This window comes from Gambusia affinis, linkage group LG14 (assembly GCF_019740435.1).
Source record: "Gambusia affinis linkage group LG14, SWU_Gaff_1.0, whole genome shotgun sequence".
In the NCBI taxonomy this organism is placed as follows: domain Eukaryota; kingdom Metazoa; phylum Chordata; class Actinopteri; order Cyprinodontiformes; family Poeciliidae; genus Gambusia; species Gambusia affinis.
Window position 1 is genome coordinate 27,127,102 of NC_057881.1, and position 17,160 is coordinate 27,144,261.

The 17,160-nt window shown below is 39.3% G+C and overlaps 1 protein-coding gene across 3 annotated transcripts; it reads right to left on the minus strand.

The window, feature by feature from the left end:
• Positions 1–4,247: 4,247 nt before the first annotated feature.
• lg14h6orf136 (linkage group 14 C6orf136 homolog) lies at positions 4,248–17,115 on the minus strand. 3 transcript variants are annotated; one of them, XM_044139200.1, is made up of 7 exons: positions 17,092–17,115; positions 11,873–12,054; positions 10,503–11,162; positions 8,630–8,718; positions 8,345–8,545; positions 6,814–6,883; positions 4,248–5,930 (listed from the first exon to the last, which is right to left on the minus strand). In XM_044139200.1, exons 2-7 carry the CDS (start codon positions 11,969–11,971, stop codon positions 5,787–5,789), a joined length of 1,263 nt encoding a protein of 420 aa, XP_043995135.1. In that variant the 5' UTR covers positions 11,972–12,054; positions 17,092–17,115; the 3' UTR covers positions 4,248–5,786. The 3 variants fall into 3 exon arrangements, with proteins under 3 accessions (XP_043995135.1, XP_043995133.1, XP_043995134.1); XM_044139198.1 differs by lacking the exon at positions 17,092–17,115 and adding an exon at positions 14,261–14,784; XM_044139199.1 differs by lacking the exon at positions 17,092–17,115 and adding an exon at positions 14,620–14,780.
• Positions 17,116–17,160: the final 45 nt, after the last annotated feature.

Below are 17,160 nucleotides of genomic sequence, written 5' to 3' on the forward strand. Positions count from 1 at the left end.
TCGTCTTTATGCAGCATGTTTACTGTGCTGTTCTGCTTCGCTTGACCTATGTTACTGTTATCTCAAGAAGTTTTGAATAAAGTTTATAAGAAAAATACTCTCGAAGGTGAAGGCCAACAGAGAGCCAGTTTTCCAATTCCAAAAACAAACAAACAAAAAGTTTTCCAGTTCCACTTCCCACTTCTGAAGTCACATGGTCCCACCCACCGCTGTGATGTTTCACAGTAAGTTCCTTTGACACAACCTGACTCTGGGGGCGCTAATCCACTTGCATCCCTCTGTGGACTGAAGGATTTGGCTGAAGAAGTAAACGGCTTGTAACGTCTACTGGTGAGTGAGGATGGACAGGTGCATCATAAATAACCACTGCAATACAGACTGAGTGTTTGGTTTTCTCATCTCATTGTTATCTAACTTTGCGTTAAATAGTGATAGTCATCATTATCTGAGATCTTACATTTTATATGTAAAGCTTAGATGTAGCCTTAAAAACTCACCTGGTTTCTTGTCTTCATAAACCATTGATTTTGTTCAGATATGTGGTAGAGTAAGTTAACAGTTTCTTTACATTCTTGTCTTGTTTATTGATAACCGTCTTTATGTTTACAGTGCCTGTCTACACACACTTTGAAACAGGGCCGTGCAGAGACCTTTGGAGGGGCAGGGGCTCAAATTTAAAAAAGGGGCACATTGAACAAAAACACTGTACAACAACATAGCAACAACCCATATTAATCAATAATCTAACTGGATCCTACTACATCATTGCCATCACATGGGGAAATCCAAAGTAAATATAATCTAAAATTTCCCCAACAGGTATAATGTTTCTGTTTCTGCTGCTGACAGTCCTGGAGGGCTGAGTTGATTTGAAACTAGCTGTTAGACAGATCAGAGGAGAGAAGGTCTCTGGTTATGAAGTTATGAAAAAAGCAAAATTGCTGCCATTTTATTAATTAAGCCCCAATGAGATCTATTTAACCTCTAGAACAACCTGGATGCAGAGTGATTTATAGATCCAAAAAGCTCAAAGGGGTTAACCCCTAACCCTACCCTAACCCTATAAGACTGGAATATCAAGATAAAGAAAACTCAGTAGCTGCTGGTAGGGGCCATTTAGGGGCCTCCAGACACTCAGGAGCCCTAGAAATGGTTTAATTGTAACACAGACCATAGATCTAAACCTGTAGCATTATTTATAGAGAATGACAATGTTATTATATTTTATTTAATGCATTCAGCTGAGAAAAATAAATAATACATTCAGGATTTAATTAGGAAGTTTACTTTGTAAAAATTTAAAGAATTATATTGATAGTTTGATTGTTGTGTTACCATGGCTACAATATGGTGTAATCTTTGTGTTTGAATTGGGTTTGTTCACAAATACATCACAGCAAATAACTAATAATCAGTGATTGATTTTAAACTCGGCCAATAAATCTGGTCTCCCTCTCACAGATTCACCTTATCAATATTTAAACATGTTAGTGATGCTGAGGTTCTTAATAGGACGGGTTCTGCGGGGATGGGGAGTTCTGTCTAAGGCCCTATATTACCTTGGGCCGGTGTTATGCCGAGAATTGCATCCCGTCGCGGGAGTGCGCATCGCAATTCTCGGCAGGCATGTGTTTCTCGGCATAACACCGGGCATTTAGCAGCCTGATTAAATTAAAGTCAGAAGTTTTCTCTGCAGCTGAAGCATTTCTGTGTTTAGGGGAGCCTCTCTGTGTTTAGGGGAGCCTCTCCCCTAAACACAGGGGAGCCTCTCCCCTGTGTTTAACCCTAACCCTTTTGCTAATCTTCTCTGTATTAGAAGATTAGCAAAAGGGTTGCTAATCTAGTAAACATTTCTATAAAATGTTCTATAAAACATTTTATAGAAATGTTTTATAGAAACATTTCTATAAAATGTTCTATAAAACATTTTATAGAAATGTTTTATAGAAACATTTCTATAAAATGTTTCTATAAAAACATTTTATAGAAATGTTTTTATAGAAAAAACATTTCTATAAAAAAATGTTTTATAGAAACATTTTTATAGAAAAATGTTTCTATAAAATAGAAACATTTTATAATATGTTTCTATTATAAAAATATAAATAGAAACAGTTTTTCTAACGTCAACATCAGACCTACGTTTTTATTCACAAACCAGTGTATGGAAAAAAAATATTCTTGCCCATAATTTGATAACCCTCCGCCCCCTCCTCCCCCTTACCATGGACTCGATGTCTGAACAACATGGAGGCTCTGAGAGTCTTTATTAGACTGAGGGCAGTCAGACTAGTTTGTTTTTTTACTAAATTATTTTATTTAGCTAAATATTATTGCTGAGGGGCACAAACAGGCCTTCTGACATACAGATTAAAAAGAAAAAAATTTAAAGACTTTAAAAAACAAACAAAAAAAAACAAAAAAAAAACTCAAAGGGCACTAGGGCATCAAGGATAAAAAGGGCAGGGGCTCAAGCTCCCTTTCCCCCCCCCTCTGCACGTGCCTGCTTTGATAGGGGAACTTCCATCCATCCATCCATTTCTGTTCACCCTTGTCCCTAATGGGGTCGGGAGGGTTGCTGGTTCCTCTCCAGCTGCGTTCTGGGTGAGAGGCGGGGTCACCCTGGACAGGTCACCAGTTTGTCGCAGGGCAACACAAAGACAGACAGGACACACAACCATTCACACACACACTCACACCTAGGGAGAATTTAGAGAGACCAATTAACCCGACAGTCATGTTTTGGACTGTGGGAGGAAGCCGGAGAACCCAGAGAGAACCCACCATGCACAGGGAGAACATGCAAACTCCATGCAGAAAGACCCCGGGCCGGGAATCGAACCCAGGACCTTCTTGCTGCAAGGCAACAGCTCTACCAAATGCGCCACTGTGCTGAAAGGGGAAGTTGTTTTACAGAATCAGAATTTAAACAAAGTAACATTGAGTAATTATTGTCCACAAAACAGGTCTTGCAGATTTACCTTGTTTGGGACAGAACTCAAATGTCCAAGTCTGTGGGCTCTCTCAATTGTCCTCAACTTTGTAAACAATAGCACGCTTTTATTTTTACAACATTTTTATCTTTACCCATGTAAAAAGTACAGTACAGTGATCATACAACTCATCTTCAGTGTTCGGCATAAAACTCCTAAGGATGGAGTGAGTTAGTTTTGAAGGTGATTACAAAGTTACAGTCAGGAAACCAGTCAAGAGTTTCTGAAAGGAGGACCAGGCCAAAATTCACCTGACATGAAACCCTTAAGTGAGAATCCCATTTCATCTCTTCCATCCCCTCCTTAGCTCCAAACCCCAAGTTTCTACTGGTGAACCAGATGTTTTGGAGGAGTAGTGGGAGTAGTTAGAGCCCTGGAAAAGGTGGGCTTCTCAGAGGCTAAACAGGACCTGTGTTTGCAAAATGCCAGCACTTTCTCAGATAAAATGTTTTAAATGTTAAAATAACCACTGTCACAAATAAGATGTTCCAGATGATATTATGGCCTGTCTCAAATATTGTTAGTCCAATAACATAGCAAAGCTCAACCTTTTCATTGTAAATATTGTACCATTCCACTATTTTTCTTCTCAAACAGCAAAACGATATTGCTGCAAGAACAAAACGGGACATAGACGTGTCCTACTTACAGTTTGATGTACCCTGATGAAGCACTACAACTGTAAAACATTGTACCAAGTATACAAGATTTTGAAATACTCTTGACATTTCATTTTGTAAATATCTTAAACATTTCTTGACATGGGATTCAAACCTTACAATTTGGACTTGGAATCAAACACTACCATCTATTTACCTTTTATTTTCCAAAAGCTCAATAGTGGTTTCAGTTCTGGGAATTTCATCATCGTGGAAGATGTGGGTTGAAGTCGGGGCGGCTGCGTGACAAAAGTTACAGTCAGGAAACCAGTCATTGTAGGGTGAGAGAATACTCTGAACAGTTTCCCAGTCCATATAAAGTATGATTCCACAAGTTGACTAAACATTTATGCAATATATTATTTGGCTGTTTTGGTAAATATTATGCTCATCTTCAAACAAAGAAACCCTCATTTAAAAAAAAAAAAAAAGCACTTCATTTCTTTGTGAGAAATCTTACTCATTTGGCAAGGAATTTAATATTTCCCCACTGCAAGAATTTTGCTTTCAACGTATTGACAGAAATTCAACATCACCTTAGATTTTTCTTTGATATGCTCTGTATAAATCCTCCCAAGTACATCCAAGACAGGAATCATGTTAATCAAGCAAGTTTATTCTTCCAGCCAGGAATCACATTAGAGTTTACTCTAGAACATGCAGAGCTGAACACATCTGGACCTGAACATTTAATACTGCAGGTTACTGATGAACCACAGCTGTGAAATTCCAGCAGTCACAAAAACCAATAATAAATAGACCGACCTGTTTGTCCAAAGACTGTCAAATAAGTTCTTTTTAAGTAATGTTAAGAACCAACCAGAAAGTGTCAAAGAGTTGAACATTTATGAGTGCATTTTATTTATTTGTATACTTTTAATGTAGGTTAAAGGAAGTGAAGGAATACATCTATTAACCACAAACTGCTTCTACAGTCGAAGCACAAAATAATTTATATTGTAAAGATATGTGCATTGCTAAACATATTTACTAAGATAATATCACTTTTATCGACACAGCAGTAAAGGCTTGGAAACTGGGGCCGTCTTGGCCACAGCACTGATCCATATCAAAATTTTATTTCCACACAACTTCAACTCATATTTGGACTGCTGTTGTACCAGCTCGTAGGCTGAATGCGGTGAAGATGCCATTTGTTAAATAATTAACTAAAAATACTTCACACAAAATATGCGTTTTCTGATAGCTGTTAGAAACTAGCCACTAAGTTGCTGTGCTCACTGAAACGATCCAGACAGAATGTGTAAGGACAGGTCCATCCACATGGACTGCAGGCCGATTAGGAAATATCAGATGATTTAGCAAATTAAACAGCGCTGTCCAAACATGCGACTTCTTCTCAGGCCAGAGCTTGATGTTCAGAAATCTACTATTCTAAATTTCCATAACTTCTAGAGAGCCAATTGAAAATCAGAAAGCTAAACAAAGACTCTAGCTGTGATGAGTTTTGTTGTCATAAGAAAAAAAATAAAACATTTCCAAGCAGCAATAGGAACACAAAACTGGTGGCAGCAATTTCAACCACACAGTTCAAAATGTATCCATTTATATTTTATTACCGTTTATGCTAGCTTGATGTTTTGATTACTTAAATGATAAAAATCAGCTTTTAAGAAGGGACAAAATAATCACTTTGCAATTATCTTCAAACAAAAGAGAAGTCATCTACAATGAATAATATTCATTTGGACATCAGTTAGTGGAGAATACTCAACATTCCTTTATTACTCTATACTCATGGCAAGTGGAAAATTTGTTGTGAAGCTGCTTAGCTAATCTTTATCATGTAAACATTTATTCCTAAGCTTCAAATAGAGAAATTTTTGAAATCGATGTTTTTAATGGTTATGAAAGAACGGCAGCTTTTCTAGTAGAACAACATTTGGCAGCGGAGTAGTAACTGACAACCCTGTGATGTCTGAACCCAAAAACCAAGGAAGAGTTTAAGTAGATGGCAGAACTGAAACAGAGAGAAACTATGACTGTTTATCCAACACAGACACAGCAAGAATCAAACATATCTGTAGTTTCATTTTAAGCTGGACTATAGAGGTGAGGGTGAATGGACATTTTCAGGATCAAACATTCATTTCACTGACTTATTTTTCTACTGTCAATTTTTGCTCTGTCGCAATGAGGAAAGGATGGGGGGGAGAAGGTTGAGAGCAGGTCTATGTTCTTGCACTCCCAGAGCCACTAGAGCCCCCGCTAGGAGGGACGTTACTCTGGGAAGGACAGGGGGCTGCGCCGGCATCACCTGGAACAGGAGAGGAGAGGAGGCCACAAAACAATTACAGGATCTGCTCCACAGAAAGCACTGGAGTCATTTCATTTCAACTATCCTTTCACTAACTAAACGCCAGTTTAGTTAGTGAAACGCCACAAATTATAGACTACTTATTCTTATTAAACATGGGGACCCAATATTTAATCTTGTACTTTTTTTGTTAAAGTTAAGCAAAATGATAAGAATAATTACCCATACAATTTGGCTTTATTTAAATATGTTTTATGTGAAGATATTAAGTCTACATCTTGCACTAAAAAAAAAAAAAATATCTAGGTGAAAAGATGTGTTGGTAGTTCCTTTCTTGCCATAACACCCAGCAGAGGATATTGCTGGAATTCAGAGATGTTATGCAGAAGGACTCTGGGAAGATCTGACCAAAAGATCATTTCCCCCTCTGCCCCTGGCTGGGGCCACCAGCTCAGAAACAGGATATGAGGTAGTGAAAGGAGAGCTGCTGTGTCCTCCACTGTGGGTGAACATGTCCTTTCTGAGAGCAGACTGCCTTGAAACTCTGACACCACAGACTGGTCTCAGGGCGTTGCAGAATGATCAGCGTAATGAAAGGGCATGTTGTACAAACTGTTATTGATCCAGAACATTCAGTGGTTGATTCTTGGATCAGACACTTGGGATTATTGTGATTTTACCTAAAGTACTGAACTATTTAACATCTGGACAGATCTCTTTAAAAAAATGCAACTAGTTCTAATTAGTTCACCTGTAAAGGTTAGGGTGCATTATGAAATATTTTCAGAAAGCCAAGTATTCCTAACATTTTGTGGCGCTTCACTCTGGGACCTGATTTGAATCTGAATATTTAAAGGCCTTTTAAAAGAAACCAATAACTCACCTTTTCAACTTTGTGACAATGAATGAGTCCATCGTGTCCAATGTAAAAAGTTGAAAATGCATCATATGACCTAGAAGAGATGATATTAAGAATGAGTGTTTAGAAAGCCAAAAGTTCTTCAAACATTAAATCTGACCAGATGAGGTATTGAATTCAGCATGATATCAGAACGCTTCTAAGCATGTTATGTTCTGAGAAGAACTGCTATGTAAAGAGATAAGTTTGATGCCCCTTCAGAGTAAAAGACTTCCATGACTAAAGGAACTAGTTTGGTTTCTCAGGCATAACAGGATTTTCCCCAGTGCAATACAAGCCTGGCAGGCCGTCTGCACTGATACAGTTTATGGATGTGTTTTTAGATGGTGTGTTAGTGGACTGGTGGTTAAGGTTGTGGAGGAGCTTATTCTTTTTATTATTATTACTGTGATGACACAATGCTTCAAACTGGGCCATATCAAGTGCTTTGTCTACTTATAGGCAGACAGAGCGTGGAGATCAAAAAATTTAATTAAATCTCCCTGTTAGTTCCTCTGTATCCAGTTCAGTGGATTTAGTTCATCATACAGGGCCGGTCTAAGGTTGTATGAGACCTTGAGCAGAATTTGACACTTTCTGCCAAGAACATCAGCACCACAAACACCATTTCAACATAAATGTATTAAATTCTAGGAGAAGAGGGTAGCTTAATTGGCCAACTTAAAAACAATCAGTTATAATTGTAATTTACCAAGCTGTATTTGTGAATAAACAGAGCTCAAACACCCAGATTAAACTCAGCATCAGAGTGAGCAATCTTCATTGTTTATGTTACCATAGCTACAATGAATTTTTACAAAGTAAATTTGTCAACTCCTTAGAATCTTAAATTTAAATCGTAAACAATTTTAAATCTTTTAATTTATCCCATTCACTCAAATTTAACAGCATTGTCATTCTGAATGAACAAATGTTAAAAATTCAATATCTGTGGTCTGTGTTAAAACGTTAGCATTTATGGGGGCCTTAAGCAGCTGCTGACTCAATCTGGATTTAACAAAAGTGCCAATAATTGATATTTATTTTAATTGTATTGTTTTATTTGTCGTTTTTAAGACTCTATAGCTGTGGGTTTAAATATTGTCAGCATTGTCTTTGAGTAACCCAGTAATGTTTAACATTTCCTGTCATCTTAACATCTTTTTATACAAAAATACAGTGGACCACCAGGCTTAGCAAGTTTTCTGGGGGAAACCCTGCAACACCTGGTAAGGGTATCAGAAATGCTTGTTCAGGTGCATTACTGAATCTGCTGTCAAGCCATTAGGAATTTGCCAAAGGAAATTGATTCTGTAGGCAGTTTATTATTGCAAATGATAGTTGTCTATAATCTTGATGTGAAACATTTAAAAACCAGTTATGAAACTACACTGGCTGATACTGCAGTAATAACCATGAGTCACCAGTGTGCGCTCTCATAACAACAAGCCAACAAGTGAAGGCTTTGCAAAGTAAAAGTAGTGAACTATTATCTAGTCTGAATGAACCGTGTTACCTGTATAGGTGGGATTTGTCTTTGCGGTAGAAACGCAGTAGAACAGAATGAAAGGGAAGGCCCTTGATCCTCCAGCGAGCCTTGATGGTCCCATCCTCCATGTGCTTGGTGAGCTTCAGCACATCCAGCCGGGCCTCAGTGTAGTAGCACAAGGACAGGAAGCGCCACAGGGTCAGTGTGAATCGGTACCCCATAAGACCTCTACAATCACAGAATGAGCAAAAATCTACTGCTGCTGTTGGGAGCATATTTCATTGAGAGTATCCCGCCGGAACATGCAGTCACCTGGTCTTCATGTTTAGCAAGCCATTGATAAATTCCACATCATTCGAGTACATGGTGTAGTCGTGGTTTGTCATAAAGAAATTTGGAAGCTGCAAAAAAGAAAAAGAACACAATTAGAACACAATTCATAGCAATCTGACACAGCATACCTGCAGCTTTCCCCATGGGACAATTAAGATGCTGAAAATGATAAGGAGATACCAAACCTTCACTCTAGTAGACCATCTGTTCATTACATTGTAGCAGATTAAAATGGCAATTCTGAAAGTGATACTAGTATAAAGTTCCAGATGACCTCTGATTCACAAAACTTCAGAACCAACTACCTTGTCAAAGGAAGGAATGAATGAAGGTGAGAAGGAAGGAAGTTCTTGACATTCATCAAGTCAATGTCAACACTGAAAGGGGGAAGGAAGCCGATGTGCTGTGTGGTACAGCGATCTGCAACTTTACAGCCCAAAGAGCCTTTTTTTACTTTACTGTCACGACAGTCAATTAAAACTCCCCTAGAGGCACAAATTTCACACGACTTAAAAAAAACAAACAAAAATTTTTTTAATTTTAGATAAAAATATCTATCTACTAAGGGACATTTGTCAACTTTTTTTTCATATATTTAGGATTAAAAAATATAGAAAAAACAGAATGGATTCTGTGGGACAGAAAATGTAAAAAAAAAAGCACAAAGTCCAAGAAAATTGGATCTAAAAAACAAAATCCGATATCCCCAGTACTTTTAGTGTTATTCTTTGTGAAAATTCAAGATAAATATTACAGAAATAAACAGATGTGGTTCCCAGGTCAAGTAGTTTGGAATTCAATTGAAAGATTATTCCTATTGATGTATGAAATCTCACAGATTATGCATCAATTGCATCCCTAAAATATAGTTTTACAAAACATAGCAGTCCAGAAGTCTTTTTAACTTTAACTGAAAAACCTGAAGTTAATAGAGTACAATAGCTGCTTGAAACCTGAAAGTTACAGGACTGAGTCCAGTTTCCCCCAGTCACATGCTGATGTTCCACTGGGCAAGGCACTTAACCCCAGACTTCTGCTGAGGCGCATGTTGGTGTGTAGATGGTGCAGGAGTATGTTTCTACTGGTGGGTGCTTACTGTTGATGGGTGAATGACTGGATTGGATACCACATGACCTTCCTGTGTCACATATGCAGCATTATTTGCATTGAGTCAGGAAATAACACAATCACAGAAAGAATCAGCAAAAGGGATGCAATGTTTTACTGTTAATTGTAAGCATTATGACAACTACATCACAAGGTCCAAGAGGATCTCATTTCAAAGTTTAGTAAAAAGTCTTAATTTAAATAAATGTCAGTTTCCATGGCAACGGGTTTGTGAGGAGTAAAGTAAAGCAAGAAAAAAGAAGAAATTGAGTAGTTCTGAGTTGTTCTTCACCTGTTTTTGCCATGCATTGCAGCCGCTGTAATTTATATCAAGGGAGAATACACATTTTACCTTTCAATCTGCAATTTTTGAAGCTTTAATTTACTAAACCATAATTGATAGAAATTGGATAATAAATAAGGACATTACAACCACTTCTTTGATAGATTCATGCTCATTCTGTATGGTTTGTGGAAATAACTTAATGGATAGTAATGTCACTAGCTTTTAGGTGCTGTCCAACACAGTAATCTGGAGCATGTTGATGGTGCTCACCATACTTGCAAGACTTCTTGTTGTGGTTATTAACAAATCAATAAAAAGTGCAGGTTACCTGTCACACCTGGGTGCTTGGTAATCGCTATTTGTGCTCCAATCCCAAAGTAAACATGGAATCTGCTCCTATGGTTGTGTGTTTATAAGATGTGAACAATGGAAAGTTGGGACAGATGTATAATAACTCACCTCTAGCCTGAGCCTTTCATACATCAGGCCCAGTTTCTCCTCTTCCTCTCTGTCTCCGTCCCCCAGCACCTGTCCAGAGCCCAGCGGGCTGCACAGACACACAGAGGACAGTGGCAGCAGGAGCAGCTCCGTCCTGTTCAGTCCATGATTCTGGCAGGATTTCATCAATCCACCAACACCCAGGTGTGTGCTTGGACAACAAAAACAGTAAAACTGGGAGCCATACATAAATGGCACCAAACAATCCTCTCTTTCCAGCAGGTTAGTGAAGCAGCTAAAGTCTCTCTGAATAACGTCTGTTCCTGCCATCTGGACATTGTCAATGCTGATGTCGTCCTCCCTGCTGCCGTCCACAGTGGTCAATTCAAAGGGAAACGCTGCATCTCTGCCGGGATTCTCCAAAGTAATCACATCTTCAGGCTGAAGTTTCAGCAGTGTGTGCAGACTGTTCAGTCTCTCCTGTGGCACAAGCACACACACGCTGTGAGACTCCTCCCAGTCCTCCTCGTAGCAGCAGTCTCTCTGCTGGCTGGCGTGGTGCAGCGGGTGGTGCAGCAGCGGCTGCCTTGGCTTCTGATACCTCAGGCTGTTGGGTGGGGGCAGAGCCCAAGCTGCACTGCTTAGTGGACACGGCTGACACATCCACTGCCAGTGGAAGACCTACGATGGAGCATTGAACACTTAACACACCATTTATGCAAGGTTTCCTTTACACAAACTTTCATGTGCTGATATAAACACCTGACATTTTGACAGGCTAACCAAAGATAAATATTTTCTACACATAAACTCTCTGTGGGCTTATGCTTTCCTGCTCTTCCTCATTCCACCACCAACTGTCCTCGTCTTCTCTCCTCTGACCTGAAGATGCGCCTCACACATCACTAGCGGTTTATTTTACAACCTCGGTGTCCTTTCCCACTCATCTAGGTTTCACCAGCTCCCAGCTGGTCCAAGATTGTTTTGCCACATGCTCCTATTACTTTAAAATTCCAGATCATTTCCAGTGGCAATTCAGACAAAAAACAGCAACAATTTTAGTTTTCAGCCTTTCGGCCAGAAAACTGCAGTTGTTGCACAACTAATTTCAAGTATTTAGTTTTCATCATTTTGATTATAAGGTACATAATATCTGTGTGGTTAATGAAATAAGACACATTGATAAAAAGTGACTGATAACCAACACCTGGAGGTGGCAGTATTTCTTCCACTACTCTGCTGCCTCAGCCTAGTGCTGATGTACATTTTGAACATTTCCATTTATTTCTGAATATATTCACTCGGTTACAAAAAACATGAAGGGGTGCCAGTGATAGTGAGCAGGACTGTAGATGCCAAATGTATAGTGATCTTAGAATCCATCAGATTACCTGGCTGAGACTTCGGCTCCATCTTTGAACAGGCCTCCTTCTGCTCTGGCTGCAGAGACAACCCATCCAGAGGGCCACCCCTCCTCTGCTCACAGCCATCGAGTCAGGGGTCACCAGCTGAACATCAGAGACCACTGCAAAGCAGGGAGCCCAAAGAGCTGCCAGCTGTCCTGAAGCTGAATCTAAGGGCAGAGAAGAGTCAGATTTCCACACCACTGTCTGCACTTTTCAGGGTTGTGTCTACTGCTAAACCACGGCAAGAGTACACAACTATATGATGGCAATGTTATCCTCATGATTATTTAAAAAACCTAACATTAGAAAAAGGATAAGGAATTGCTCTTTATCAGTCTTCCTCATTTTCTAACTTATGGTAAGAAAACCATGTTCAGTGAAAAGACAAACAGTTCCTCTAACGTAAATTTCCTTTAGCTTGAGATCTCAGTCAACCTGTATATCAATGTCAAATTTATTTATAAAGCGTTTTTAAAATAGCTGAAGCTGTACCAATATGCTGTACAGAAGTCAACAAATATACTGTTTCTAATAAAATAAATGATCAAATAACTACAATAAATAACAAGCGGAATTGAATAAAAATTAGTATAAAGATGCACCTTAAACCATTTAAGCCTTGAGCATACCTAATATAAAAAGGCAGATTATTCCATAGATTGGAACCCATAATAGAAAAAATGCAATCCCCTTTATTTTAGGGCAGGGGTGGACAACTCCAGGCCTCGAGGGCCGGTCTCCTGCAACTTTTAGATGCATCTCTACTTCAACACACCCGAGTCAAATAATGAGGTCATTAGCAGAACTCTGGAGAACCTGACTGCACTTGGGACAGTGCTTCTCAATTCCAGTCCTCAGGTCCCCCAGACCCCCTTGCCCTACATCAGGGGTGTCAAACTCCAGTCCTCAAGGGCCAGTGTCCTGCAACTTTTAGATTTGCCTCTGCTGCACCACACCTGTATAGAATAATTAGATCATTAGCAAGGCTCTAGAGAACTGATCTACACAAGGAGGAGGTAATTAAGCCATTTCATTTGGGCATTTTGTACCTGTGGCACATCTAAAAACTGCAGGACAGCGGCCCTTGAGGACTGGAGTTTGACACCCCTGCCCTACATGTTTTAGGTGTTTCCCTTCTGCCACACACCTGGATTGAATCTGTGGGTGATTAACAGGCTTCTGCAGCACTTGATGCCTGCAGAACAGGTAATGCCATCATTTGGATTAGCTGCTCTGAAATAGGGGTACATCTAAAACATGCAGAGCAGGGGGTCTGAGGACTGGAGTTGAGAAGCACTGGACCAGGGAGACATCCATGAGTTGCAGGACACCGGCCTTCAAGGACCAGATTGCCCACCCCTGCTCTAGAGTCTGGGCCAAGAGATATCCAGGAAATTTTGATTACCTGGCCTTAAAAATCTTATTGGGAGTATGTAGGTGTCACAATTTGTAAATAAGGAGGACCTAAGAAATTTAAAGTTTTAAAAAACCTGCAGTAAAATTTTGAAAACAGTCTTGAGAGGGTACCAGAAGCCAATGTAGGGAAGCCAGGACTGGTAAAATGTGAAAAAGCCTCTAACTGAAGACTGTTGCTGTATGACAGTTTTATGACCATCATAACATAAAAAACTCAGAATTTGTTTAAAAAAAAAAAATGTTGCCATGACTACACATAGCAACTATATGAAAGTAAAAAAGAGAACAAGAATTCTTGCAATTATAAAACAAAATAGAATTGCTCAAAGAGCAAGACCTCAAGCAAAAAAATTGAAATCTACATAATGAACAAGTCAGAACTACAGTAATAGAGCAACAATTGAAAGGAATAGGAAGAACATAATGGAAAAATTAAAAGATTAGGGCTAATCCTGCCAAACCTATGACCATTTTTGGGTTTAGCTGTATATTGCTGAATACTGATACATTCTAAATTCCAGCGTCCAAATTCTAAAACCTCCCCCCTCCCTATCTTTTGTTTTGAAATTTAGAAACTTAACAGCCTTAATTTGAATTTCAGATGTTTTACAAGAGCTTAATATTATTTATAAAAATTAATGCATATTATCTGTTAAACCTACTAAGTCCTAAATGCAGTGTATTAAAGGAAAACAACATATTGGTCGCATATGAAGTGTTTAACACACCTGCACATGGCAGCTGTTGGTGTATAAAAATTCAACATGAACTCAGGTTAAATAAGAAGTCACCGTATTTTCCTTAGATGTGTATATCTGGTTAAATATTTGGAGAAACAAAAACATAATAACCATGCTGTTATAGAGTAGTCAACTGTGACAGTCAATGACGAACAGCGGCAGCTAGCTTCGTGCTAAGCTAAGGAAGCAGCAGAGTCTCTAAGTCCGGCTTACTGACCTCCTGCTCTCCTCCTACCACGAACGGAAAGCTGCTCACATTCGTCTCAAGGGTTTTGTTCTTAACCACAGAACTACAGCAGCAGTAGGACGGATGAGACAGCAAAAGGCTACGTAATCCAGGTAACTTTAACAAATGTCACTCCCCCGAGTATGTCCTTGCACTACGTAACGTAACGACGATGCTTTCGCTGATGTAGGAAATTTGCAAATTCTTCTTCTGTCTCTTTAACCTCTTTGGAGTGACGTTCGGTGCTGCCACCAACAGGGGACTGAACTTACTGCAAATATCCAAGCCTCAAAGCACCAATAACAACATTAGAACTTCCTGTGCTGTTTTTATTAGATGACTGATCTTACTGTTCGTTGCACATGCAGATTAGGTGGGTGTAGGAGGCAGAAGCAGCTTGATCCCCTGCCCCTTTTAGTCTTGATGCCCCTAGTACAGGGGTCTCAAACTCCAGTCCTCTAGTTGCTTTCTTGCAGTTTTTAGATGTGCCACAAGTACAAGACACTGGAATGAAATGGCTTGACTACCTCCTCCTTGTGTAGATCAGTTCTCCAGAGCCTTAATGACTTAATTATTCTATTCAGGTGTGTTGCAGCAGAGGCTCATGTAAAAGTTGCAGGACTGCGGATCTCCAGGACTGGAGTTTGAGACCCCTGCCCTAGTGCCTTTTTTTTTTTTCCAATTTTTATTTAATCTGTGTGTCAGTAGGCCTGCTTGTGCCCCTCAACAATAGTATTTACCATGGATGAATAAAGAAACCAACAATAAGTGTATTAAGAGACTAATATTTTCATTTCAGGTAGCATTACTGTGTTATTGTGGGGCAATTTCAAGTTAGGTGGTCCATGAGTGTTTGTTACATGGGTTAAGTTGTCAGCTTGAAAAAGTTGGTGAAATACCAGTTTACACCAGACAGGAAGTTGGCCATCTTGCATAGAAGTTCAGATTTTGACCACATTTTGGCAGTGTACGGCCTCCACATCTGATCAAACTCCTCAAGGGCAGTGTTTCTCAATTATTTTCTGAATGTCCCTCCTTGGGATCATGATATTTTTCTACTATTGCAAATCTGATAATATTTAATGATTTATCTATACAAACCACTGGCTCCATTGTATGACCTGATTATCAAAACAGCTGTTTTATTGTTCCAAGTCTCAAAATCCCTTCTCTATAACATCAGCTGTCTCTGGTCCTCACTTATCTCCACCATCATTATGCCATAGGTCTTGATCATCTCCAGACTTGATTTTTGCAATGTGCTGCTCTGTTTCCTTCATAGACTTTAACTGGTTCTGAACCACTGAGTTAAAAATTCCCTTGTTAACCTTCAAAGTTCTCCATAACCTAGCCCTTCCTTATCTTACTAATCCCTTTCACCTTGCACCCTTCGCTTCTCTTTTGACTCTCTTCTTTCTAAGCCGTCTGTCCATCTGTCCACCATAGAACTCAGGTCTTTCAGCTATTCTCTGCTACCCAACTCTGGAATAAAATGAATCTCCGAACGACATCATCTTTGCCCACTTTCAATTTCCTCCTCAAATCTCACTGGGACTATCAACCCTACATTACCTTCCCACAGGTCACAGTACTAACACTCATTTGTAACCTTTGCTCACAATGTGCTGTTAATGTTGTCAGCAACATAAAGGTGCTTATAAATAAACACCTTACTTATATGGTGCTTATTTGTAAAGCACCTTATATGTAAAGGTGCTTTATTTATGGGCTGCCCAACTCTTGGAAAGCTTACAAAACCTTCCAGCTTTTATAAGCTGAAAGGTGCTTATAAATAAAAAGTATAATTCTCATTTAAATGCCCTCAGTCATGTAAGATACTATAGGAGGCTATCTTATGCTCTTCTGGGGTCTGTTTGTTTGGGTGCACAAACCTTTTGCTAGTTGTGAATTGTATGTTTACTGCAGCTTCAGGTGCAACTGAAAACAGTTCTACATCGGGGAAGGCACTGATGTAAAAGTAACATGAAGCAGTTGTTCAAGGTAAGGTCACATTTGTTTGCTGTGTGCTTAGTGATATACTGAACATGTGTTGTGAATTTGTAAGGTTAGATTTGTGATGTTGTGTAAGCAACCTGTTTAAAGCTGGAAGGTTTTACCCTCTATACCTGATAAAACAAACAGATGGACAGGAAAGGAGCATTTTGTTGCTAGGAATACAGAGATGCAGTCTTCCCAAATGACCTGACTATTGCCAAGATAGCAGCTAATGGGACAGAAATGGATCGATAAGGGATGTAGTAATGTCAAAAACTATTGCTTCCATAAGACAGGTGGCAATTCCAAATGGATGGAGAGAGAAAGGGGACTGCTTGGTGGGGCCGCTTGAGAAAGTAACTTCATCCTAGCACCGTTTTGAGTTGGAAATTAAGCTTTTCAACCTACCATTTTTTTTCCCAAAATAAAACCCCCCCCAGAACACTTCATTCTAAACTTTTTCTAAAAGGCACATGACCTAAATTCAATCACACCCATAGGACTTCATAAGGCAGAAAATAAATGTATGGTAAAAAGGTAAATTATATGTATTTGTGTAGTGCTTTATCAAGTCCAGAGGACCCCAGAGTGATTCACACTACATTTTTAGTCATTCACCCATTTAAACACATTCACATGCGGATGGTGGCAAGCTATGAGATAGTAGCCACATGCTGCCCAGGTAGCACCATAACCCAGTGCTACCGGGATCTCTGACCCCCACCAGCAGACAAAAACATAATAAGGTAGGGGGAAGTGTCTTGCCCAAGGTCACAACAACAGATAATATTAATTTTTAATGTAAATGTACTTACAAATGCACTTACAAATGGAGAGTTGCTGGGACGGAGGAGACTGGGAAGGGCTCGATAGAAGGTGTCCAGAGGTATCCGTCA

Coding starts and splice junctions, on each gene's coding strand:
- lg14h6orf136 (XM_044139200.1), bottom strand. CDS start 11,971: ATGGCTGTGAGCAGAGGAGGGGTGGCCCTCTGGATGGGTTGTCTCTGC. Junction 8,719..10,502: donor ATGAAAGGCTCAGGCTAGAG/GTGAGTTATTAT, acceptor TCTTTTTTGCAG/CTTCCAAATTTCTTTATGAC. Junction 5,931..6,813: donor ATTGTCACAAAGTTGAAAAG/GTGAGTTATTGG, acceptor CTCCTGTTCCAG/GTGATGCCGGCGCAGCCCCC.